We start from the raw sequence: 19,607 nt of genomic DNA, 5'->3' as shown, positions 1-19,607 counted from the left end.
CCAGGCAGTGTGGCTCCGGAGTCCCTGGGGGGGGGGGTACCCACAAAAATAAAACCCAGGGCGCAGGCTGGGCTGCTGGAGGGGTCTCCTTGGTGGATTCCCAAGACAGTTCTGCCCCCGGAGCCTGCTCAGCCCGGGGCCGGACGAAAGAAGACCCTCCTCGTATCCTGTGTCCTGAGTTGTCTCCTGTGACCTTATCCCCTTCTTTCCCGAAGCCAGAACTCCTTCTGCTTCAGAGGGGAGCCTGCGGGGTGAGCAAGAACTTCTGTTGACTGTTATCGTTGGAGAATCCAGAGGGGCTCCATGGGGAGGGGAAATCTGGGAAAACGAGTGGACCGATGAGACCTTCCTCCCTGCCCCTGAGGCACGTGGATGCCGAGGACTCAGAGAGCAGCCTCGGAAAACCTTTCGCACAGATGAAATGCTGTGTAACCCCCCCGGCTTCCATCCAAGTGCTCCGCCCTTTGTCCAAACACGGGAGCCTACAGAGGCAGGTGCCAGGAGACGAGAATCCCGAGTGTTCAAAACCCACTCCTGCTGTGTCTCGCACAGAGGCGGGGAGGTGACCCCAGAGAAGGGAAGCAGCGGCGTTGAGAGACACCAGGGACAATGAATGGAGGTGCTGATTCGGGGAACCAGAGCAAGGACACGTGCCTGCCCCCCATGCCTACCGCCCCGTCCCCTCTGGCCCCCTCTGCGTCTCTGCTCTACCCGACAGCCCCCTCAATCCCCAGAGCCCGGCTCCAGAGTGACGGACACATCTGCCCTGCTGAGGGTGGGGACGTGGCTGGAGGAACCAGCGAGGTGTCCGTGCCCCGTGCTGTGACTTCCTGACGCCCTGCCTTGAGCCCACGCACACCTGTACCTCGACAGGCGGAGAGTTTTGGAGTTTCGGGCGCCCGCCGCTCCTCATTCTCCCTTCACCTTGCAGGTGTGAGGGCCAACCGCTTCCCTGATTCGCAGACCGCGGTGGCAGCTGTGGCCGTCACAACACAAGGAAAAGAAGGGAGAACCGCAGCCTCGCCGTGACCGTGGGCTTCCCTTGGAGAAGCACGCGACTCTACTTTTAAAATCCATTTCTCTAAAACTGCATGTCTTTGTAAAACACAGTGGTGTTGGGATCCTGTTTAGGGCACCGCCGTGTCCCCATCTGCTCACTGTGACAACACGTGGAAGGCGCCGCGCCGATGGAAAGAGGAGAAAGCGCTCCATGTCCTTCCCAGGCTCCAGGACCGGGCGAAGTGGACGAGGGAGCCATTCGGAGGGATACTGGGTGTCTCCCGAGTTTCCCGGCATCGTCTCTGCAGCTCTGGGACCAGCAGTGCTGGGCCACGGAACAGCAGAGAAGCGTGGACGGCGTTAAATCTTCAAGGCCCAGGGCTGTCTGGGCTCCTCCAGTGCATCCTGGCACAGGGGGCTCACCCGGGGACGTGGCTCCTCCTAGACCCTTCCTCTCCCTCCCGCCGTCCCACCCCCAGTGCGATGCCTGGTGGTCAAAACCAGGGACACTAGCCACTCAGAGGCCGGAACAATGTCTACTGCCAAGCAGTGAGTTTCAACCCACGTGTGAGACACGACTTCCTCCGTTTCCGGGGGGTTGCATTTCCGTGCGCACCGTGCAGAGGAAAGTGTGGCTGGGAGACCGGGGACTCGAGGCACCAGAAGAGGAATAAGAAGAGGAGGTTTGAACCTAGACCTGTCCGTTTTAAAACCTGCGCTTTTAATCTCCATGTTCTTCAAAATCTTGCTGCTGGTATTCAAATAGGCTTGTAATTTTTCTTTTCTTGTTCTTCCTTTTTTTAAAGATTTCATTTTTTATTTACTTTTAGAGAGGGGGGAAGGAGGGAGAAGGAGAGGAAAGGAAACATTGATGTGTGAGAAAAAGAGCAACAATTGCTGTACGCCCCCTACTGGGAACCTGGCCCACAGCCCCGGCACGTGCCCTGACTGGGAATCGAACCCACAGTCTTTCAGTTTGCAGGCTGGCGCTCAATCCACTGACCCACACCAGCCAGGGCAGCTTGTCATTTTTCAAGTGAAAACTAGTCACGTGGATGACAGATGGCCGTTGCGCTGGCTCCGGGCCCCCACACCATGGGGAGGAGGTCCTCGGAGCCGACCTTTCCCTTCCCCAGCAGAGCAGAACGGGAGGCTTCCACCAGCTACAAAAGTCGTGTGTTTCCACCCCAGAGAGGCCCTGGCCGGTGCGGCTCTGTTGGTTGGAGCGTCGTCCCGGTCAGGACACACACCTGGGGCGTGGGTTCCACCCCGGTCCTCAGCGGCCGCTGCAGCGGGTGTGGCAGATGGTCTCGAAGTCCGCCTTCTGTCTGCTGCGGCGGTTCTGCGTGCGGTCCCAGGGGACACGATGCCTCTGTCCTTTATTCCTGGGCGATGTCTGAGCCCAAACTCCCCCACACCCTCCTGCTCCCTCGCCCGCTCATGCACCCCCCGCACAGAGCCCCCCTCTCACGCCCAGAACTCCCGGAAACCAAGCAGCCACCCGGCCGGGGCCCTGGGACTCCACAGGGGTGGGAACAGCTCCGGCTCTTTCCTCAAAGCCTCCCCCAAAGAGGGACGAGCCCCCCCTAATTTTGTGCCACTCCCCAGTGGGGCGATGCCCCTCCATTTGAGCGCCACTTGAGTCCATCTGCAGACACAGGAGGGAGGGAGGCACTCGCCCCCAGCAGCCCCTCTGGGTGTTGAGGGTCCCAGGGAAGGTGCTGGTCTGGAGGTGCCCCCCCCACAGCTCCCCAGGCCCCCAAGGGGCTTGATAAAATGCGATAATGCCCCGGAGTTCCTGCCGTGAGCCCTGAGCCCCATAATCCCCTCCGAGGACAATGGCATATGTATCTGATCAGACACGGAATCCTTGCCATGGCCAAGTCCAGGTACCGCCTGGTGATGTAAGGAAGCCCGTGACTTGACCTTGGCTCTTCGTGGCCGAGGGGCATGCGCTCGCCGGACCCCGCTTGCTCCCCACCCTCCTGCCCCTCCCGACAGAAGCGCAGGCGGCCTCCCCGTCATGTGACTTAGCCACGCATAATTGTTGGCACAAAACCCTCCCGGCTGCGTTTCTGCACAATGCCAGTGATTACAGTGATTAACTCAATCAGGCCCAATTTCATCCTCCTCAAAGGTGTAATTTCCGCGCGCGGCAGGGCCCCGTCACGTGGCATCCCAGCTGTCTGCTTCGGACGCTCAAAACACGGCGGCGCTCAACCAAACGCTCGGGCCTGGGGCTCTGAGATCCTGTAACCTCAGGATTGACAAGGATGGCGACACTCAATGAAACCCCACGCCGGTCCGTGACCTCCCGGAGGTGACGTACTTCAGTAGCTGGTATTAAAAAATGCTCCTGTCCTCAAGAAACTGCCCCCCTGAATGTTTCAGTCCCAGAAGGAATCCGCTCAGTGGGTTACACGATCCCTCTGTTGTATTATTATTATTATACCAGGAGCTTTGCCGGTTGCATTAGCTCAGGTCCTGCGGAGCACGTGACCGTGCCCACTCACCTGGTCAATGTGCTGCGGACGCCTTGGGGTCCTGGCTTGCGTTCCCGAGTGTCACAGGCAAAGCAAAGAGCGCCCCACAGCCACGGTCCCTCCTCTGGAGCCAGAGAGAAGGAAGCGGGGGGGGGCTGCCCGGGCGGGAAGGAGCGAGATGCACGCTCCCTTCCCTGCTTCTCACGCGGTTTCGTTCTGTTTCTCCACGGGAGGCACCGCTCCGTTTTCTGCCGCCGTTCGTTGACTTTGAACAGGGTCAAGGCACTCAGGTCGCTCCTGTGTGATGATCAGACTCCCGCCGACCCCCAGGGTTGGAGACCCCACAAGACAGAGGACCGGTGGGTCCAGAGTGTGTCTGCCGAGTGATGTCATTTACATCGGGGAAGGGATGGGCGCATGGAGGGGGCCTGGGGGACTTGCAGCCCGAGCTGGGGGCACAGTGGTGTTTGCCCCATAAAAACTCATTATCTATAGATTCGTGTGCTGTTGTACAGTGGTGTTGTATCGTACAGTACAACACTTTAAAAAGTTCATTGATCTGCAGACTGTTTGTGAGAGTCCACCATCCTCACTGGACCAAGTGACTTTAAGCCTTGTCCATCTGTGGGAGGCAGGACAAGGCCCCCAACGATGCCCAAGCCCACGCGGGCAAGACTCAGCCTGGGCTGCCGACTTTCTAACGTCCTTCTCGAAGATTAGCAGATGAGCACCCCCTCTCGATTACGACACTTTCACAGAACTGAGGTGACCACAAGATTTACATCTCTTTTTACACACGGCAATCTACAATCTTCCGTTTTAGTACAAGGTGCCCTTTTCCGAACGCTGTCCCGCAAACGGATAAAAGCGGGAAGCCTGCTACTGCTGCCTATGGCTCCCTAAGTGCTGGCCAGTGGATACATGCGCACAGTAGGAGCTAGATGTGGGTGACGTCCCCTCCCTGTCCCCCTCATTGTCCCACCGCCCCTTCTTGTGCTTCTGCCCCTCCCTCCTGACTGTGGGGAGAGCAGGGCTGGGCGCTGGAGGTGGGTGGCCCTCAGCCCATCACACGCCCGTGGGCGGGTGCCTCCCTGTGCGGGCGTGTCCCTGTGTGCAGGTGTGCGTCTGCGTGTGGGTGCGTGCTCCACCTCTGGTCCTGACAGAGTGGAGGGAGCACCTGAAATGAGTTACCTGCACCCTTTCCTGGAGGTTCAAGGCCACCTGGGGAGGCTTCCTCTTTTTCTGCCCTCCCTGAACATGGACCCATTGAGACTCAGACGAGGAGAGTCGGCCGAAAAGTCAGAGTCTCCCTGCACCTTTCCAACGCGGGAAAAGGCCAGGCTGCAGTGTGTGGCTCAGTCCTGGTGGCCAAGGGAGGGCCAAGCCCGTCCCCCCAGAATTAGGCAGAGTCAGCCCGCAGCCACAGCAGCGCTGGACATCGGCCGGCCACCCCCAGGGAGCATCGCCCAGGACAGTTTGGGGCATGCAGAACAGAGAACACACCCGAAGTGGGGAGGAGGGGCTGGTCGGAGCTGCTCAGACCTGTCTTTCCAATCCACCAACCAGCAAGTTGCTCATCCTCCACCGATGAGGCCGAGTGAGTGACAAGGACACGAGCTCTGTGTGTCCTCCTCCAGGTGGGACCTCTACCTGTCTCCACCCTCTGGGCCTGAGCGTCTTCACCCCCATGGTCTACGGGAAGTGAAGCCCCTGTCAGGGAGACAGCCTAGCGGTCCACCGGGGCAGTCCACCCCACGTTCCTGAGCGGGTCCTCCCGGGGCCGTCCTGGGCAGCCCTGAGAAACCTCTGGGATGGATCAGAACTGTGTACGAATTCAGTGAACTCCAAGGCCACCTGTGATGGAACGAATCGTGTCCCCCTAAAAAGATACATTGAAGTCTTAACCCCTAGCAGCTCAGAGTGTGACCATACCTGGAAATTGGGTTACCATAGAGGTGGTTACGTTAAAATGCGGTCACACCGGAGTAGGCGGAGCCTGTAACCCAACAGGACTGGTCTGTTTACAAAAAGACCGAGGCACAGGAAGAAGGCCCAGCGGAGACTGGGCTGACGGGCCCACCAGCCAAGGAACGCAGAGGGGTCAGGGTGGAGACCGGACGCTGGGAGGAAGCAGGGACGGACCCTCCCTCAAAGCCGGAGAAAGGAATGTGCTGACTGACACCTTGACTTCGTATTCGCAGCCTCGAACTGCGAGAAAACGCACTTCTGTTCCTTGAAGGCCCCCAGGGTGTGGAGTTTTGCTGTGGCAGCCCCAGGCAATCCATACACCACCCCACACCCAAGACCGAAAGTTCACGGTTTCTCACCCCAAAATACAGGCGGACACCTGCTCGGCCTGCCTCTTCCAAGAAGCGAGGCCTCGTGACAGCACTGCTCACGCTCCTCAGGAAGAACAAACTCAGCGGCTACATCCTGAGAAGAAACCTTTAATGTCTTCTCTCCAAGTGCTCATTCGTTTTTTTCCCTACACGTTAAACTAAGGATTCAGTGTGCAGGCAAATAACCGAGAAGGAAATGTGCTGAAGAAATACCGTGGTGTTGATCTGGGCTTTCAGGAAAAGCTTATTTTCATTCCCTTCGGGCAGTTCAGCAGCCTTTTTTATTTTTCCCTGTAGAAATAGATCCAATGGGTATTAACATTGTGTTACATTAATGTTGAGCTCCGCCGGCATCCATCCATCTTTAGAGCGTGTCACTGAAGGGGTCTGTGCGAATTCTGTTTCGCTCGCTGGGACATTCGTCAGCCAACGCAGCTGTGCAGATCGCCGCCCGGAGCCACCAGTCCCAGGGTCATTAACATTCAGGGTTCGGCAGCGCGTTGCTGTGAATCGGTTTATCCAGCTCCCGCTCCTTGGACATGGCAATATTTTTCCATTTTTGCCTATTTTAAGTAACACATCCTTGTACGTGACTCCTTCTCATAGACGATGCCCTCAGGTTATTTTCTGAAAGCCATTCACGGGTGACACTCTTTGCAGCATGTTACGCGTCACCCAGGACTCGGCCGTCAGAAGGCGTTTAGGATTTTTAAAGGTCTGACGGGCTGGTGTGTAAAACCAGACGTGGATGCTGCTTCTTCGACTTTGAAAAGATCTCTCGTCATAACCAGATCACAGGTCCGCCGAGTGGGTTTCCTGCCCCCGCACACCGGTAACCTTGCCCGCCTGTTCAACCCATCGAGTCCCCGGGGGGGGTTCTTGGCCATCTCTGAGGGGCTCTTGTTCTACTTGCTAAGCTAGAATTCACCGCGCGGCTGTGTTCTCTCAAACCCTAAGCCGGCAGGACGGAGAGGAGCCTGGCCATCTCCCTGCTGAGCTAAGGGCCAAGCGGCGGTTTGAGCCGGTGTCAGAAGAGACACCCAGGGGACGCGGCTCCCGGGGACCTTTGGTGCTTCTGCTGTCTCCCAGCATCGACAGCCTCTTCCACTTAAAAAAGAAGAAAGCACATGTTGGATGTTTTTTCTTTTCTTTCAGTAATTGTTGGGGGGAAAGGGAAGCACGGAGAACAAAATTTAATGTATGCATGCCGAGGTAATTCAGTGGGGGAATTTTGTCAACAAACGGCGGTGCGACGGTGGGAGAGCCACCGCAGGCCAGCGAAGGCAGACCCCTTCCCCTCCCCCCAGGTCATGACTGACTGGGAGCGGGTCCTCCCCTGAATGGAAGAGCAAAAACGATCCGATGTCTAGCAGAAGGTGTAGGAACAAATGCCGTGACTTCCAGTTGGGCAACGGGTCTTATAAAGCAATAGTAAGAAAGTATAACTAAACAGCATTTCGTCAAAACTCTAAAATTTTGTGTATCAAGGGACATCATCAAGCAAACACAACCCACAGAGTGACAGAAAATACAGGAAACTCGTGTGTCTGATAAGGGGCTTGTGTGTGCCACCCATGACGGGGTCTTACAAAGATGAGAAACCCCACTTTGAAAAGGGCACAGACTTCATGTGGACACTTACCCAAGACGACCTACACGTGGCCAGGAAGAGCAGGAAAAGTTGCTCGACATCACTAGTCAGCAGAGGAACGCAGACGAAAACTACAGGGAGACGGCACTTCCTGCCCACGAGGGTGGCTGGAGGGGAAAAGGAGACAGTCACGAGTAGAATGAGGACTGGGGACCGAGACCCTCCCCTGTGGCTGACGGGAACATAAAATGAGGTGGCAGCTTTGGAAAACACATGTCCACACAGGCGTGCTCATGGCGGCCTTACTCGTAATAGGCAACGGGTAGAGAAAACCCAGATGTCCATCAGGTGGTGAGTGGACGAAGAAAATGCCGTCTATTCGGATGGAGAAATGTTATCCGACCATCGAAGCGAACAGACTACTGCCCCATGCTCTCACCAGGACGAGCGTTGCAAACATTTTAAGTGAAAGAAGCGAGCCTCCAAAGACCGCAAATCCCATGGCGTGATGGGAAAGGAACACACGTTCAGAGATGATCAGTAGCTCGACGGTTGCCCGCCCGGGGCTGGGAGAGTGGGGATGCTGGAATAGGAGGGACTCCTGATGGCTGCAGGGTGTCTTTCTGAGTTCTTGAATGTGCTCTAAAATTAGATTGCGGTCAGGTTGCACAACTCTGACTATACTAAAAACCACCGAACTAATAATATAGTTTAAACGAATGAATTTGAGGGTATATGACATCGGTCTCGCTAAAGATGCAAAAATATTTTTAACTGTGCGTAATCCCACCACCAGAGGTAATACTCTTAACACCGCCGTGTCCAGAAACCACAGACCTTCCCCCGCAGAGTGGGCTTCGTGAGTGATGGGGGCACACATCCCCTTCTGTCCTCCGCACGGCAGACACAGTCCACTGATCACCTGCGTTTCTATCAAAGTCGGAGACGGTGACGTGGGCTGTGTTAGCTAAGCCAGGAGCCAGGTCTTAATCACTGACTCCCCTTCTTCTCACCTTCTGTCCAGTCACGCTCCTTCAGAACAGCGCTTGAACCCACCTGGTTCTCTCCCCCATCCGAGGGCTAGTTGTTTAACTTTTACCAACATACCTATGACAGACTGTTCCTAGCAGCTACAGTGACGAGGTGCTCAGTAAATGTTGGGTGGATGGGTGGATGGATGATGGATGGATGATGGATGCGTGGATGGGCAGATGGATGATGGATGGGTGGATGGATGATGGATGGGTGGATGGATGATGGATGGATGGATGGATGGATGATGGAGGATTAGATGGATGGGTGGAAGCCTGGGTAAATGGATGGGTGGATGATGGACAAATGGATAGATGGATGGTGGATCATGGATGGATGGAAAGAATAACACAAGGGGGGGAGAGTCAGAGAGGCTGGAAGAGAGAGAAAATGGCCGTGAGAAATTGCTGGCTGGGTGGGGCGCCTACTACCCTGCCCTTTCCTTCGCTGTCTGGCGAGCCAACAATCTCAAGTGTCCTATTTCCTTCTTCTGTGGGTTTCCTGTGCAGTGTCCTGACGTATTGTGCAAATGAGCACAGCACAGAAAGAGTGGCCGTCCGATTACCGAATTCTGTTGCTTCATCCCATTTCAAAAGTGGCCTGGGTTTCACATGCTGTCCGTTCCGCTGGAGACAGAGTGTGTCACCACGCCCTGCAGCACACAGATACCCACGGTTCCCATTCACCACACGTTCACAACCGGACCCCGAGGACGGTGGGGGCGGGGCCGCGCTGTGGCCAGGTTATCTTCGCCGCAAGTTCCGTTCCCATGTGCCACCCTGTCCCAGTGAGCAGAAAGCAAAGGGAACGAGACATCACACCGAGGCTGAGCCGCCTGAATGGTGGACCCGCAAAAATTGCGTCCAGAAAATGCAAGGGGCAAGGTCTAACCTTGTTTTAAACCCAACTTTCATCCTGTGCCCTGCCACGATATTTCCCTTATGCCAGTTTCCCATGTTTCTGCGAGGTGTCTTTTATACGGTTTTCTTCTGAGTACATTGAAAAGAGGGGAGGGGTGGGGGAGGCACTCTGGGGGTGGCAGGCCAGGGCAAAGGGCTGGAGTTCCGTCAACCCTGGTTATAAAGCATTGTTTTGGGGTCCCTCTGAGAGCACCCCCAGGGGATCGTTTCAGGGAGGCCTCGTCCTCGTCTCTGGAATTGAACGACCTGCCTCCTCTGTAGCTGGCGGGTGACATCGCAGAAGGACACTGTTTAACTGCGGTTGCTCCTGGGCCGGCCGGTCAACTTGCACCAGAAAACATCTGTCTGCACCTCACTCACGAGGGCCTGAGGTCTGCGGTCCCTGCAAGGCCGCACAGGCCTTCCAGACACGAAACCCCATCAGGCCCCTGTGACGCCGCGTCTCCCGTGTGGGGAGGTGGACCACACCCCGCGGCGTCCGCCTTGGGACCTTCTAAGGTCTGACCGCCTAGGGGGCCGGGGAAGGCGGGAATCACCACTCCTTCACCTAGAAGAGGTCTGGGGGCTGCTGGTCTCCATCAGAACTGCAGGTCTTGCTTGACGTGTTTCTCCCAGGACCTCGAAGTCTAAAACCGACCGGTCTTACGCAGGTCCTGCGGGCTCCGCTCTAAGGCCTGGACTGTGCTCCAGGAGACTGCAGACACCAGCACGGAAAAGAGAGACTTGAGAAGTCGCTCCACTCGGCTACCCGACTCACCCCACCTGTCCTGCTGCCTCTCTGGGGTACGCACTTTTGGCGTTTTTTACACAAATGCGTGTTCTCTTCACTGAAGCGGCGCCAGTCAGCCATCCCGGGAAGAGCTTCCCCGGCGGGGAGGCCAGCGTGGCTCACCTGCCCCGTGAGGCCATTTGGGCTGGCTCTGCCTGTGGACGGGGCCACGTGACCTGGGCCCTGCTGCCGGTCGCCTCTTTCTCAGTCCTTCGTCTCCCCAATAGTAAAGTGAGGACAGTCACACCAAACTCCCTGTCTTGCCTCACAAGGAGCTTAGAAGGAGCGATGCCCGCCCCTCAGTTTCTTAGCAGAAATACGCCTTATCGGTACCCAGGCCATAGCCAGGAAGGAACCATGAGACCCGAGGGTGTGCGAGAGCTAACACAGGGCCCTGGCTGCCCAGGGGGGATGGGGCTGCTGGCCGGGGGGGGAGGGAGGGGGGAGGGAGGGCCCTTGCTCTGGAGACCCTCATGGCTGACGCCTCCCCTGGCAGGCTTAGCTGGTTGGAGCGGGAACGTGCCAGGATTATTACCACCACATCACATCTGCCATCGCTTGTCCCCTGTTCCTTTCCAGTGAAGCTCTTACGAGAAGCCTCGGGGTGAAAGAAACTGTACTGGGTGCTCCTGCACCTACACTGGGTGCCCGTGCACCACCCTGCTCCTTACGAGCACCCAGGACATTTATACCATTTTATAAATAACACGCACACCACGTGGGCACCCCAGGCAGCCGGCTGCATTTGTGGACTTGAGCATGAGGTCACGTCTCCGCTGAGGAGCGAATAAGGAGACCTGTCCCTCCCCTGCTCCCTCCACCCCACTCTGTACAGTACCCAACACTCGCTTTTTGTACTTTTTGACACATCCGGATGAAATTTCCTCAGAACATAACTCAGCCGTCATTCTAACATTTCTCCACCAGCTGCCCCCTCCCCAGGGTGGGCCGATGCCCCTGGGGCTTCCCTGGGCCAAGGAGTCCTGGCCTCCTGCTCTTTTGGGTGGGATTCTGGCCCCCGGAGCCTCTCCTTCCCCCCATCTCCACCACGGGTGTTCATGACGGGAAAAGGTGGAAATCCAGAAAGTAGGAAGCTGACATTCACACTGCACTTGGCTTCTGCCAAGTGCACGCTGAAAAAACCCAACTAGTTGCCTCAGTTTCTCCCGAGCCAGCTTCTCCAATTTTCCTTATTTGCTGCAGGAGCTGAGAGACCTCCCAGGAAGCTGGCCCGACCGAACCACTTTCCAGAACCCAGTGGTCGGGTCGTCCTGAGAGGCACTGAGAGGCTTCCTGGGCAGAGATGAGAGGCGAGCGTTGTACTCCCCCTTTCCACCCTCTGCCCTGCACCTTCACACTGAACTTGGAAGGATTGGGGTTCATACTCTTGGGCTCCTGGAGCAATGGGAGAGGTCCCCCAAATCAGCTGCAGAAACAGCTTTAAAACGTTCGACCCTGCGGTTGCTTTGTGAGGTTCAAGTTTTGTTTTTTGATTCCTGTTTTTGGAGGGCGCTGCCCTCTGCTCACCTCCCCCTTGAAGCCACAGGGGTTTTCCTTCCTGCTCCTCCTCCCCCAGCCCCAGCTCTGGCTCGGGTGCACGCCCTTGTTTACGGGCCTGGTTCACCACTCAGCTCTGCTTGTGGTCCCGAGAGGGTGGGTAGCACTCTTCAATCTATCACACCTGAAATAGTTCTAGGAAAAGAAAAAAGAGGCCTTGTTTTGAAGGGGGGGAGGGGCCGACACCCGTGTGCAGAGGGGACAACACAGGCTGCCCGGTTGCCTCCCAACTCGGACCCGCCGGTGATGATGAAACTTTCCCCAGCAGCCTCGGATTGCTCATTGGGGGAGGGGGGGTTGATTTTTGAAATGGGCAAATTTACCACAAACTACGAATTCCCATGTGCATTCATCTGAGAGAGGCGGGGAGAGGTGGTCTGGACCGAAGGCTGAGCCCACCAGCTCCCTGAGCCCAAGTCTCCTCCTCTCCCGCCCCCTTTCCTCTCTCTCCTTTTTTCCTTCCTTCCTGCACACTCCCCACCCCTCCCACCTTCTCCTCCCCCACCAGCCTTTCCATTTCATTAGAGGGAAGGGAGAAGGGGGCAGCCCCCTTTGCCCAGTGACACTTGGGCTGCTCAGTGACCGGTAAAGCGTCAGAGGGGAGTCGAGTGGCCCCTCTGTCCACCCGCGTGGAGCTGTGCCTGGGCCGCCCTGTCTGCAGGGATGGAAGGAGGCTGCTTTTGCGACTCCTGTTCTCTGGAGGTGAAAGCCTAACACCACGGCCGGGGGACATTGGAAAGCCGGGGTTGGGGCGACCGGGGCCCCGCGTCAGCGCATCGCAGCATCGGACCGTGGCGTGCCTCGTCTTCCCTCCACGCCGCGTCTCCACTGCCCCTCCGGGTTGTGGCGCGCACTTCAAACCGAAACGTTACACGTGGAGGAAGGGCCCTCCGGGGTCCAGCCTGCCTGGGGAGACGCAGGAGGAACGGCGGTTTCTTGGTCCAAAGCCTCCACCTTCTCCGTGCAGACAGACTCAGGTGCAGTTAGGCCCTTCCCGGGTGCAGGTGTGAAGGCCAGGGAAGGGGAGCCCAGCACCTGGGGGCGACAGGTAAGGTGTCCGAGGCTCGTCCAGGCCCCAGCGCCGCCCCTCAGCACCCGGGGCCCATGCGGGGATTTCGGGAGGGCCGGAATTTCCACTCCAGGCGCGTCTCTCGGGACCCGCCCACGGAACCTCTCAAAAGACGTGCAATCTGGAAGCATTTTCTTTCCAAAAAAGAAATACTCTGCCTTCTCTCGTACTTTCTTTTCTTTCTTCTTCTCCCTCCCTCCCTTTTTTCCTTCTTTCCTTCCTTCCTTCCTTCCTTCCTTCCTTCCTTCCTTCCTTCCTTCCTTCCTTCCTTCCTTTTCTTCCTTCCTTCCTTCCTTCCTTCCTTCCTTCCTTCCTTCCTTCCTTCCTTCCTTCCTTCCTTTTTTGAAGGTAGCCTTTGAAAGATCTCTTGCCCCAAACTACTTTCTGGCTCCTGTGTGGTCAGAGGTCGCTGAGGCATAGAGCTACTGGGTCCGGCACAGAAAATGCCCCTTTTCCATGACAAACTCTCTCGTTACAAAATCACACGCATGCCATTCTGTAACAGAACCATATGACACTCAAGCAAACCACACAACATTTTAGGTGACACGTTCACATTAAAACTATAAATTATTACACCCCTGTTGTGACTCCACCCGCCACACTCGAGCCTGACTTCTGCTGAACCCTGTATATTAAAGAGATGCCAGGTGGCAAGAGTTTTCAAAAACATGCAGCCCAAATCAGAACATAGCAAGTCCCCAGTTCTAACTCCTTCCTCTCATGGCTGTCCCCAAGGGGACGGGACTCTGCCTGAGGCTGAGGAGGGCCAGGTCAGGAGAGGAGTGGGCCGCAGCCCACAGAGCTAGTCTCAGCCCAGGCGAGGGCTGCGGGGCCCCCTCTGTGATGCTCACACTCCAGGGCGCGGCTGCCTTGTGCTTCCCAGCCCCTGGTCCTGGGTGCGGGCCCCCACGGGGGGGTCCACATCACCCAGGTCACCATACATGTCGCCGTCAGTCACGTAAATCATGCATGGACGTGCCCCGTGAGATCTGGGTGGGTTTCACACGTTTTCTTGTTGAATCGGCACTTCCATCCCACCAGGCCCCACCCCCAAACAGAGTTTCATCCTAATTATTAAACCGTTTTCTCAGGTAAATCGTCAGAAACGGAAATCAGCCGAGTTAAAAGTTTGAGGTTATCCTGACTGAGGAACGGAAGGAAAAAGAAACACTTTTTAACTGACCGGAGCTTGAACCCACGTCCTAACCGGACCGCCAAAGCTAGGAGGAGCGATGACTCGCCCCGTGCGCGGGACCCTGACATTTCTCACTGGAAACCTCGCGGGGCAGAAGGTGGCGAGTGACACATTTAAAGTGCCGGCCAACCATTCCGTGCCTGGCAACACTCGCCCTCGAGATTAAAGGAGAAACGAGTCCAGCTCCAGAACTGCAAAAGCCGGGGAACTTCATTTTTGGCGGAAACACAGTGTAGTTCTGCCTCGTCAGAAATGCGACGGGGAGACAGTCAGGGCGAAATGAAGGGACGCTGGGTGGTCACGTGACGCCATAAAAACAGTAAAGATAAAGAACACTGGCAAAGGCGATAGCAGAAGAAAATAGAAAGGACCGTCCAGACACATTTTCGTGTATAACTTCCCTCCTGTGTTGTTTCAAAGGCAGCGCATAAAGCCACAATTCTGCATCCGTGTTGATGGGCACACGGATGTATAAACGTGTAATTTGTGTGGCAGTGAGTGACAGTGGGGAGGACAAAGGGGCCTCATTGCAGGGCTTTCCCCTCTGACGGGGTCCGAGTCCGAGTCAGCGACTCCGCCCCAAGGCCCGGATCGCAGCCTTGACGGTGCACGTGGCCGACGCCGTCGCGTTGGGAACCGCGCCCTCCGCCAGTCTCAATACAGCAGCAACATTCCACCCGGTTCATCGCACGGCTCACGTCATGCAAAGAATCACTAAAATTCTGCCACTTGACAAATAATATTATATTTTTGCCATCTGACCAGAAAATAGGTTTACTCTTGATTTGTTCACAGCAGAAAGCTATTGTCGTGTTGGCTCCTTCGTCCCTTCCTTCCTTCCTTCCTTCCTTCCTTCCTTCCTTCCTTCCTTCCTTTCTCTCTCCCTCCCTCCCTGCCTCCCTCCTTCCCTCTCTCTCTCTCTCTTTCTTTCTTTCCTTTTCTTTTTTGACGAGCTCAGGGCAAAGAGGTCGGGGCCCCTGACTAAAGAGGCAGGCACGGCATGGTTTACAAATTCTCGGGGCCCGCCGGTGGGAAGTCACTTCCTTTGGCTGGGCCTCTGCCAGAGCAGAGAGCAGGTCTGTTCACTGGGCAATTTCCCTCATTGTTGCGGGTCCCACTGAAGGTGACAATCCTGTTCTACAGGCGTCTTCAGCACCTGCTGTAAGTGACCCTCAGGCAGCCCCCACAGCCAGGAGGCGTCCCCGCAGCGGTGGGAGGTGAGCAGAGGCCTGTGCAGCCTCCTGGCTGGCGGTCACCCGGAGTGGGCGCCGCCTCTTCACCGAATGGGAAGAGGAACACCATTAAAAACTAGGTCCCTTCGGTGCCAGCAGCTTGGTGGTGGCATTCTGCAGTTTGACACACTTCATGTATTGTTACAGGCGAAGTTACCCAGAGAGAAGATTATTTCTGCTTCGTGGGGTTTTTTACCTTCTTTTTCTCCCTTGATTCCAACCACTCCGCACAGTTTCCGTTCCTCCCTCCTACTTTGTTCTCCTTTCTGTTTCTGGACATTTCACCCGAATCGTCTCACATTCTTTTCCTCTGGAGAAACACTCGTGAGCGCCTACTGTCCTTCAGCCGCAGTGGGACACGTGGTGAGTGGACGTTACAAGGGACTGCGTTCTGTTGGACGTATGAAAATCAACACGGTCATTACTATTTTGTGGTGTGAGAATTCGGGTTACAAGGATTAGCTCTTCATTAACTGTGAACCTTTTTGCATAGTTTACAGTTTAAGACAATAATTGACCATCTGGGAAGTGCTCGGAGGGGGAAGATGGCACCAGTGTGGGCTTCTGTCCCACCAGAGGACAGGCTTCGTGACCTTCCCTGCCTCTTCTGGGGACTTTTCTAACAAAGTGCCCCGAACCAGGGGGCAAACAGACACCTACGACTCCACAGCTCTGGATGCTGGAAGTCCAAGGTCAAGGTGTCAACCAGACTGGCTCCTTCTGTGATGGAGAAAGGGGGAGGTTCCCGACTCGCCCCGGTGTCTGCCTGTCTCCATCTTCCCACGGTGTCCTCCCTGCCTGCAGCCCCCCCGTGTAGGAGGAGCAGTCACACCGGATTAGCAGCCCACCACACCGAGTGGGACCCCCATCTCCACCTGTCACATCAGCAGTGGCCTTATTTCCAAGTAGCCACGTTCTGAGGTCCTGGGGGTTAGGATTCAGCAGAGGAATCGGGAGCCCCGCTGTCCCACCCTCCCCAAAGAAACGGTCCTCTAAGTTTAGGCCGACTGGCTGACTGGGTGGTTCTGAGGCAGGAGAGACCAGAAATGGTGCGGACCCCCAAGACCTACGGGGACCCGGGGTGCCCGATGCCCCTCAGTCACCCCAGAGCTGTTTTGCCGGGAGCAGCGGCGTGAGCGCTGGCATTAGTCCAGGTGGTCACCATATCTGTGCGAGCCCACGCAAGTCCTGTGAGCTCTTCATCTGTAAAAGGGGTGAGACCCTTTACCTCCGGGGCCGTGACGATTAAAGGACAAGGACAAAGGCTGAGGAGTGTTGTACCGCCCAACAGGGACACCAGTCCTCTCTCCCAGCCCCAGCAAACGCGGGCCACAGCCCGGCTTCCTGTGCAGGGCCCACACGCAACACACACAGGTCTGCACGGCAGCGCTGACAACTTTATGCACACCGTTGTCCACGAAACCTCTAGAGTCTAGAACTTTCTATGCTGGCCTGAGGGAACGGCTCGCCTGTGAACCAGCCCCCTGACCCGGGCCCCCGGCCACCAGCAGTCTGCTTTCTGTGCCCACGGTGCTGACGACTTCAGATACTTCATACATGTGCGATCATGCGGTGTTTGTCTGGTTAGTGGCTGGCTTCGTTCATTTAGCACGACGCCTTCCAGGTTCATTCATGTCACAGCCTGGGACAGGACTTCCTTCTTTCTGAGGCTGAGTGACATTCCGTTGTGAGCACACAGAACATTCCGCTCACCGTGCACCCACCGACGGACCCTTAGGTGGCTTCCAGACCCTGACTGCCACTGGGAACGGTGCCTCGACAACCCCGGAGGGCAAGTGCCTGTTCAAGAAAGACCCTGTTCTTAACCCTTGCAGAGAAACGCCCACGAATGGAATGGCTGGAGCGCAGCCCCAGCTGCGGGCCGGGCGTTTCGGGGGGGGGGGGGGGGACATGCTTGGCATTTGGGGCTGAGCAGTTCTTCCGCGTGAGCCACACCCCCTGCCTTGCAGGAAGGTTCCCGAGACGCTGCTACCAGTAACACCCCGTCATTGTGCAAGCCCGAACACCCGCACATTTCCAAACTCTCCCCTGGGGTGGTCCCAGCCCTGACCGCGGGCAGTGGGCGGCGCCGGCAGGCCTGCACTGCACATGCTCGGCGGGGACCCCACAGCAACCAGGGCCGCAGGAGCGAGGAGCCCGCCGCTGGGCCTCGGCTACCTGCCCGAGTGCCTCCAGGGGGCGCTTTCTCGCGGCTGCACTGGTCCGGCCCTGTGTCTCATCCTCTCCCAGGGAGAAACTGGCGTCCTTCCAAGAACCTTAGGGACAGGTTCTGGCTTGCAGAGTAGCACCAGGGGGCTCCTCATTAAGACAAAGAGCGACCAGCACACAGCAGTCAGTGACCAGAGTCAGAACTCTGAGGACACCAAGTGCTGCGAGGTCGTGGGGCAGCAGGGACGCTTTGTCGCTGCGGCTGGGCGGGCGGGTGGTGCAGCCCCCCCGTGGGAGACAGCGGGGGTCTCTCGGACAGTCTACCTTACTCTTATCGCACGATCCTTGGCATTGGCCCAAAGCACCTGAGAACTTACGTCCACGCAAAAACCAGGGCACGGATGTTTACAGCAGCTTTACTCATACTGGGCAAGACTTGGAAGCACCGGAGACGTCAGCCGTGGAACAGCCAGACAAGCGAACATCATACTCCACCAGGCCACGAAAAGGCGCGGAGGCCCCTTACGCACACATCACAAAGGCAAGGAGCCCATCTGGAAAGGCTGCATCTGTGTGCCTCCGGCCCACGGCGCTCTGGGAAAGGCGACACCGCGGGGCAGTGGGAAGTGCAGCGGTGGCCAGGCGCTTGCAGGGGATCTTCAGGCCCTAAAACTCCTTTGGATGATTCTGCAGTGGTGGCTACGGGGTATCACATACATAATTGTCAAAACTCGGAGAACGGGCAACACCGAGAGCAAACCCTGCGCTGAACTGTGGGCTCTGGGTGGAGACAGTGTGTCAGGGTGGGTTCATCAGGTGTAACTGCTGTGCCCCCTGATGGGGGCGTCCTCTGGGGGGGCTGTACAGGCATGAGGCAGGGGTGTGGGCAACTGCTGTGCCTTCCTGGCAATTTTGCTGGGAACCTAAAACTGCTCTAAAAATAAAGCCTATTGACATATATCCACGTGTCACGACAGCCTCCGAGGTGAAGGAATGCCCTAGGTCCAGGCTCCCAGCATCCTCCCCATTTGCATTTTCTGAGCTTCTGACCTTCTGGGAGGTTTCACAGCTCAGCCGAGAGCCTGGGAAACCCGCCACTGGAGACCTGGGTTTGGACAGCCACGCAGAACTCAGTGCTGGGAAGCTGGCCACTGCGATTATACCGCCAGACACTCCCTCTGGGAGGAGCTGCCGGTCACACCACACTTTCTCCTGTCCCCTTTAGCAGTAACGTCTAAAGAACCAGGCTGGGGAAATGTTGTGAAGTGGAAGTTGTCCGACCCAAACTAGTTACCTATTTATTGGACGTCCATTTAACGGGCCCAGCAAGAGCCTGGGTGTGCGTGACGTCAGGTTTCGGCATCGTCAAGGTTCAAGTCCCCAAATGCAAGATGTTGACAAGGGACAAGGGCAACTGTCCCTAAACGCAGGGAGAGCCAGGTCGGGTTGGCTGCGTTTCTTTCCGCTAAATTGTCATCGAAGCAAACCCGAGATAGGACAATGTGAGCTCTTCTCTTTCAACATGACTCATTGTGTTCAGACCGGCATGACAGTGAAGAACCCACCTTCCTCTTTAAGAAAAGATGAAAGCTGTGGCTCTGAAATAGAATTCATGGGGCTCAGACGTGGCGCCCTATCTGTGGGGACCTCCCGCCAGCTGTGCAGCCCCTTCCAGGACAATTCCTTCCTCTGGGGCTGAGGACGACCCCACCTGGGGCGCAGGCTTCAAGGGGCTCAGGACGCCTGTTCGTATGAATGAAGCCACTTTCTCGGGCTGAAGCGGAAGCTGCCCTCCCCGGGGCTTAGGCAACGGGGAAGGAAACCGCCCAGGGCAGTGTGGCAGCTGGGACGCCGGGGCCGCTGCCGGGACCACCTGCTGCTGCCTGCCACACGGGGACCGCCCTCGCCACAATGCAGTCTCTGGGCCCAGAGGAGTGCCTGGTGGATGAAGAGGACGACATTTTTGGTGAAGGTAAATACGTCTCTCTGCCCGGAGCCATGCTGATCCGCTGGAAACCCCTTCCCGGTTTGGGCAAGGGCCGGAGGACGTTCTTGCGCGCCTTCCGAATGGGGCGGTGGCGGCGGGTTCCTTCTGGCCACCGGAGGAACCTGAGGCAGAGCACCGGGGGCCAGGGAGTGGAACTGCGCCTCTGTGTACTTACTTTCTCATGACTAGATCGGCTTGAGTTTGGCTTGAAAAATAGAACTAAATGTTTCCCTCTCCCCCTCCTGTGCTCTCTCACCCAGCA

The 19,607-nt window shown here is 56.9% G+C and overlaps 1 protein-coding gene across 5 annotated transcripts in view; it reads left to right on the top strand.

The window, feature by feature from the left end:
- The window catches only part of RIPOR2 (RHO family interacting cell polarization regulator 2), a 112,531-nt gene that overhangs the window by 18,159 nt on the left and 74,765 nt on the right, over positions 1-19,607 (top strand). The window contains exon 1 of one of the 5 annotated variants that reach the window (XM_053655873.1): positions 18,420-19,330. The exons of the other annotated variants lie outside the window; for them this stretch is intronic. Coding sequence (XP_053511848.1) covers positions 19,270-19,330 — 61 coding nt within the window. The 5' untranslated portion in view covers positions 18,420-19,269. Of the gene's footprint in view, positions 1-18,419; positions 19,331-19,607 lie in introns of those variants that run through there. 5 annotated transcript variants of the gene reach the window in all.

The sequence above is a fragment of the Artibeus jamaicensis genome, unplaced genomic scaffold (assembly GCF_021234435.1).
Source record: "Artibeus jamaicensis isolate MK-2021 breed Jamaican fruit bat unplaced genomic scaffold, CSHL_Jam_final scaffold_1689, whole genome shotgun sequence".
Taxonomy (NCBI): domain Eukaryota; kingdom Metazoa; phylum Chordata; class Mammalia; order Chiroptera; family Phyllostomidae; genus Artibeus; species Artibeus jamaicensis.
The sequence above is the reverse complement of the archived record's forward strand: the minus strand, read 5'-3'. Positions and strand labels throughout refer to the sequence as shown.